This window comes from Antrostomus carolinensis, unplaced genomic scaffold (assembly GCF_000700745.2).
Source record: "Antrostomus carolinensis isolate BGI_N321 unplaced genomic scaffold, ASM70074v2 scaffold24589, whole genome shotgun sequence".
NCBI lineage: Eukaryota > Metazoa > Chordata > Aves > Caprimulgiformes > Caprimulgidae > Antrostomus > Antrostomus carolinensis.
The window spans coordinates 18518-24480 of record NW_010338258.1 but is presented as its reverse complement, the minus strand read 5'-3'; the positions used below and the strand labels follow the sequence as shown (position 1 = coordinate 24480).

Genomic DNA, 5963 nt, shown 5'->3' with positions numbered 1-5963 from the left:
ATGTTGAGGACTTCACCTAAGGGTAGACTGGAAGTATGCTTTTTGCAGCTCTAAGTCACCCAAACAGCTCTTTAGCCTCCAGGTATCTAAGGAGTCAAAGTAAATTATGAGCAGTACCCCTCTTATACCTGTAGAAAAAAGTTAATAGCCTTGATACCTTTGAATATAGTTGGATCTGAGTTATCTGTGTCCCATACACAGGAGATCCTTTTATGGAAGGAAGAGGGAGAGAAGCTGCTTAATGCCTGCATTTAAACAAACCTCAGTTTAAAAACAGATGAACAACATGTTTTTGTAGCCTTTCACCAGCATCTGTGGTAAGGTTGAGCTGTTTGTATGAAAGCACTAACTCACCTCTTTTTTCCTTTTCTGCAGCACCACCATATCTTGTGCTGAAAAGAAGTTTGTTCATTTTCAGAAAAGCCTACATCAACTTTGGAATTTTTAATCCATATTCTGGTACTCTGGAAGGGTGGATGCACCAGATTTTCTCCATTCTGACACATTGTAGTGCCTTTAAGTCTTGCTGCCTGCTGCAGCGAGATACTGGAAAGACGCTGCTTTTAAATTTTTATTCTTTTTTTTTATTTTTAGGGTTTGATTTTTTTTTTTTTTTCCCCTTTTCTTTTTAAATCCACTACTACCAGTATTTACTTCCTGACTCCTGTGTAGTACTTGCCAACTGGCAGTTGTTTTTGACTATTGCCAGTGAGGTGAGATTCATCAGTGCACCTCTGTCTTACACACACACACACACACACACACACACACACACACACACACACACAATGTTTCTGTTTCAGGACTCTTTCTATGTCCCGAGTGCATGGACAGGTGCTCATTTTGTTTGGAGAAAAGTCAACAGAACCATTTTTCGTATGATGTGTTTTAGTGTGCTGAAGCAGCACTACAGTGGGCTATATCCTCCTCCTTTCAGATTGTGAAAGGATGTCTCCCTTGAAGAGCTGAATATGGAAATAAAAGCAGACCTATACTATAACCAGGCTGGCTACGTGTTGTTTGTAGGGAATCATTCCCTGAATGATGAAAGTCAAACATACCCACAGTAGTAAGAGCGTGTTTGCTATATTGACTATGTGGTCGCTTTGGATTTTGTTAATCTCGGTTCCTCATGGCTCTTCTGGTTTTGTGTTGTGGTTTGTTTGTTCTTGATGTAAGTGATGGTATGGCTCATTCATCTGACAAGTTGACCTGTTCACTGTATAGTGGAATGACTAGAAAATAAGTGGATTTCTTAAACCATTTGCAAACTGATAACCAGCCTCAGGAATTACTGGATTAGTCTAAGTCTTGTTGGTGAACGTTGCAGTCGTTCAGAGAGGTGTTCTCTCTGCACATGCCTTATACTCCCTGTTACAGTACCTAGTTTCATATCTAAAGCTCTCTGTGCTCAGAGGGAAGAAGTGTATTTAAAGCTAGTGGAGCAACTTCTCTGTGTGTATGAGTAGAAATTATTTTCTGGATATTGTCAGAACAGTGAGAGAGCTGGGCCTGCTGCTCATCCCTTGAGGGGCAGAGGAGAATGAGGATGTTCCTGTCTCCTCTCCTGGACTGGGCAGTGCAATTGCTGACATGAGCCCTCTTGACTGGCTACTCTTAAACCCTGAGCTCACTGACACAGCAGTGTCTGACAGAAGTGCAGTGGAAAGCAGAAAGTCCTCTTTGGGCAAAGGGCAGCCCCGTTCAGCTGGAGTCAGCCAAGGCACAGTCATGTTTTTAGCACTCTCTTTTCTTTGTCCTGAAGTCAACTTGCTGTGGTAGCAAATGCACAAGCCCTTCAGTTAACTCCCATGTTCTCTTCACCAGGAATACTCTTCAAAAATTGTTCCATGATGATGGTATTGACTTAGTTTCAATAGTTCACTCTTAAACCAGTGGGTGTTTGGTTTGGGGTGTTTTGGGGTTTGTTTTGTTTTGTTGGTTTTTTTCCCAAAGTCTAGATTAGTTTCCAGTTTTCTGCATTTTTACATTGATAATCCATATATACACATACATAGATGATAAAAGTTTTGCCCACAATATTTATCAAGCTCATCTCTCAACTGGACTGGAAAAAAAATTACTTTCTGGCAAAACAATGCAGAAGAACTTGTAGCATGTCAGAGTTCTCCCGTAATGGCTCAGGTTTCTATAGCAGGAATAATTTTATTTACCCTGTAATTTTGAAGAGCTGACTTCTCAGTCATTTTCCAAGTTATTAATTGAGTTAAAAGGCTTTTTCCCCCCTGTCTCTATGCAATGGAGTTTTAATAGGCTGCTGTGCTTTATTCCTGGCCATTTTCAAAGTAAAGAAATGTAATGTCAAAATGTCAATATTAAATTGAGTTCTTTTCTAAGGCGCTTCTCTGAAATGTGCATCATCAGTGAGGGGGGATGGAAACAATCAAAAAACCAAACAGTGCTCCTCTAGGAGCTTTGGAAGCTGACCAGATGTTGTCCTGACCAGCAGTTGAGGCCTCTCCTCACCTAACACTGGCATTTCTGACACTGCTCCCTTCAATTACTCTGTCTTTTCTGTAGTGTTTGTTACTTCAAATGCTTTTTGAAAATGATGTGCTACTGAAATCGCTCTCTAGGTATGTACTTGGTAGTCTAGTCTATTTAACATACCTTGGAAAAACACAAGGAGTTGTAGTAGGGAGGAAGGGTCTTGATGGATTGAATCCACATTGGTTTGTAGCTTCAAGCACTCTGTGGTGCTGGTTTTCATCCTGTGGCCTTCGTAAGGGCTTCTGAAGGATGGTCAAAACAGAAGCGGGTGTGTAGGTACTGCATGGAAATATGTATGGGTGGGGAAAAAGGCTTCCAACAGCAGTTCCATCCTCCACTGAATGCCTTCAAGGGTCCAGAATTTGGAGGAGGGAGGGAAACAAACCTTAAGCATTAAGTAAGGTAGTATCTCTCATTGTCTTTGTTAAAGTGTTAAGTATTTTTAATGATTATTCTTAAATAGCAAGATTGACTGGAACAATTCATATCCTGGGCTAGTCTTCACTTTCACAGTCTTTATTTTGAATTTGTAATAAACATTCTTGTGGCCTTTTAACCATCTACAGTCTTTAATATAAACTTCAGAGCAAGTTTTGTTCACTTGCTATACTGAGTTGTAACTTCTTAAATTTTATTTTTTTTTAATAAAGCTTTACTGTAACTTTTATGAGCTTTGACTTGTTTACTGTAATAAAAAATGAAGACAAAAGGTGATCCTGTGGGTTGATTTTTTTTTTTTTAATAGGCTGTTGTAATGAATGGACTGACACTAAAAATACTGAAGGATTTTTTTTTTTTTTCTTCTTGAATGTAGGAGTCATGAAATGTCACTGTGCATGAAGTGACAAGGCAATGGAAGCTTGCACTTAGCTCAGGGAGGCAGCAAACTGTTTCCTGATGATCTTGCTGGCTGTTGTCACTTCTGCAAGACTGGAGTGGCCACGGTGCTTCTTGCTCAGCTTCTGGTGGAGGTGTGTGCTCCTGTACCCAGCTGTGCTGCATGTTTGATCCTTAGGGGAAGGAGAAATCTGGCATCCTAGGGCAGAAAATGAAGGCTGTGTCCTGTTCACTAAGGCTGTGTGCAGACTGATTTGCATGTAAAGAACTAATCTGGGCTTGCAGGTGGGTCATTTTGCTTGTCCTGACCCCTTTCAATGTGTCCATGCAAGGTGCAGTGGTGGCACACAGCTTCCTGCAGCCCCTTGCTGCCCTGGGGCTCAGTATCTCACTGCTGCTTCTCCTGCAGTCATCTCCCACCTGGGGCAGCGCAGGTGTTGCCTCTGCCTTCCCTGGGGTCATTGCTGCTGTCTCAGAAACATTCAGTCTCCTGCCTGTGCAGTCTCCTGGATTTCTCCAACTCAAGGTGCACCTCCCTGGGCAAATCACCCAGCCCTGAGCTGGCATCATCTTGCAGTTTGGCCATGAAGGAGCAGCAGCTTACGGTGAGTCTACTTGCTTTGGGGAGGACATGGGATGGGGAGGAGCAGCTGGGTGGTAACCATCCCCAGCATCCTTTCTGTCATGTTGCTCAGCTCTTCTCTGGTGTTCCTGGGCTCTGTGGCCCAGCTGGAGCAAAAAACAGACTTGCTCTCTTTCTGCAAAGCTCTGTGTGATTTAAAGCAAAAGTTTCATCCTGCAAAGGAGAAAAATATATGTAGTAGGGGAGCTGAGGCTGGGTAACCTGGCAGGTGGTGGTGGCTAGTCCTTGAACAGTGATTTTCAGTGTGCTCATCTCTGGGATCTGCTTGAGTGGTGGATTCATAATAAGCAGCTAAAAGGAACTGGGATTATAGTGCTGTCGGAGTCCACACCATTGCTCCAGGACCTCGGCATCTCTCTGTGTGGATCAGAGTAAGAGGAGTGCTTTGAACATGTAATCCTTTCCCATGTTTCAACCTTCATCCCTGTGGCTCTCTGTTAAACTGAAGCATTGTCCTCACATTGTGCTGAAAGATGAGAGAGGCAGATGCAGAAACCTCTGCTCAAAGTGGAATCGCTTAAAATAAAGTCAATATCTAGAATATGTTGTGTTTCTCTCTAATGCAGAAAAAAGCCTTGGTCCTTGGTGTGACCCCATCTCCACATGCTGCTTATTTGAGTTTATTTTCTTACCCTCAGTGGCTAGGGCTACCAAATACAGCGATAAGCCAAACTATTCTGGGGGTTAAGACTGTCCCAGAGAGACTTACACTATTCCTTGTTCCTCCTGCAGAATTTGGGATTATAATGTGCAAGATATTTTCAAATGCTTCTAAGATGAGTTCAGCCCATGGGAATAAGATGCTCTTAGCAGTGTCACTCAGATGTGTTTAGAGAGATGATGAAGCTAAGTTAATTGTTGCCTTCTTGTGAATATTAAAAGCTATCCAAAGCCAAGGAGCTCACCTTGTGCTCCAAGATATTCACAGTGAATAAATGTTCCTTTGCTGTCGCTGGAACTACTCAAAAATGTCTACTACAGTGCTCAAGACTGGGAGCTGTTCATGAAACCCTCATTACATTGACAGGTAGTTTGACTTGTTATTGTGGAAATAAACCTGGTTCCTATAGAAACTAGTTGCTTGTGACTGGTGGGGTCATAGAACAGGTCTGTTTTGATAATTGCACACTCTTCTGATGAGACATCATTTATGTGCATTATGCAGTGTTTCATCAGCATCAGCTCTCCTGTCAGGAGCTGCTAAGGGGATGCTGCTGTAGTTTATGAAAGTGAAAACTGCTGTGGAAAAGTGAAAATAGAATTTTTCAAATCTCTGTTATTAGCTGAGACGCCAAGGGCAGCTTTTAGGTAGGATTTCACATTGGTGGTCTTCTCTGGAGACCCTCCACTGGTCACATAAGTTTGGGATCTGGAACTGTGCAACTTGCCAACAGCTGCAGTGATTCAGGGCCACAGTGGGGGCCCAATTAATCCCACAACTGATCCATGACACCACATTTTATTGCTTCAACTATAGATTAAAGTGGCTGAAATGCATGTGATCGTGTACATTATTAACACTGTCAAGTACAGCCTGTATGTCTTAAATCTTAGAGTAAAATTATCATCTGTGTTTCAAAATGAAGTACCATGTTTCTGATTGATTGAGTTATGGTACAAGGCACGGGCAATTAATTGCTACTTTATAATCACTCCTGTCCTGCGATGAATTCCAGCTTCCGAGGAACCCCAGGGACCTGCACAGATCAGGGCCAACTTGCTCTGATCTGGTTGAACAGGCTCATCATGATTGCTACCTGGGATTAAATGAAATGGGTACTTAGTGAAATGCAATTCCCTTTCTTTGTCATGGATGACTTTAATCAGTGTTTTAGGAACACCAGGGGAATCTGTAAGCATTGCTCAGCTCTGTGGCTGTTGGTGCCATGGTCCCAGATCTCCCAAGGTTCCTGCTGGCAGCAGCAATGATACAGCTGAGTTAATTCCGCTGCCTTCTCTGTCAATCAGCTGG

General features: G+C 42.5%; 2 protein-coding genes across 2 annotated transcripts in view; both read left to right on the top strand.

The window, feature by feature from the left end:
* The window catches only part of EIF3B (eukaryotic translation initiation factor 3 subunit B), a 12793-nt gene extending 12050 nt beyond the window's left edge, over positions 1-743 (top strand). Inside the window, exon 18 of the mRNA XM_010175458.2 lies at positions 376-743. The gene's annotated coding sequence lies outside the window, so the exon portion shown is untranslated. The remainder of the gene's footprint in view (positions 1-375) is intronic.
* A 3189-nt stretch (positions 744-3932) lies between these two features.
* Positions 3933-5963, top strand: part of KIF19 (kinesin family member 19) — a gene marked incomplete at its 3' end in the record, with an annotated part of 16076 nt that continues 14045 nt past the window's right edge. Inside the window, exon 1 of the mRNA XM_029086864.1 lies at positions 3933-3953. Within this exon, the coding sequence (XP_028942697.1) occupies positions 3933-3953 (21 nt within the window). The remainder of the gene's footprint in view (positions 3954-5963) is intronic.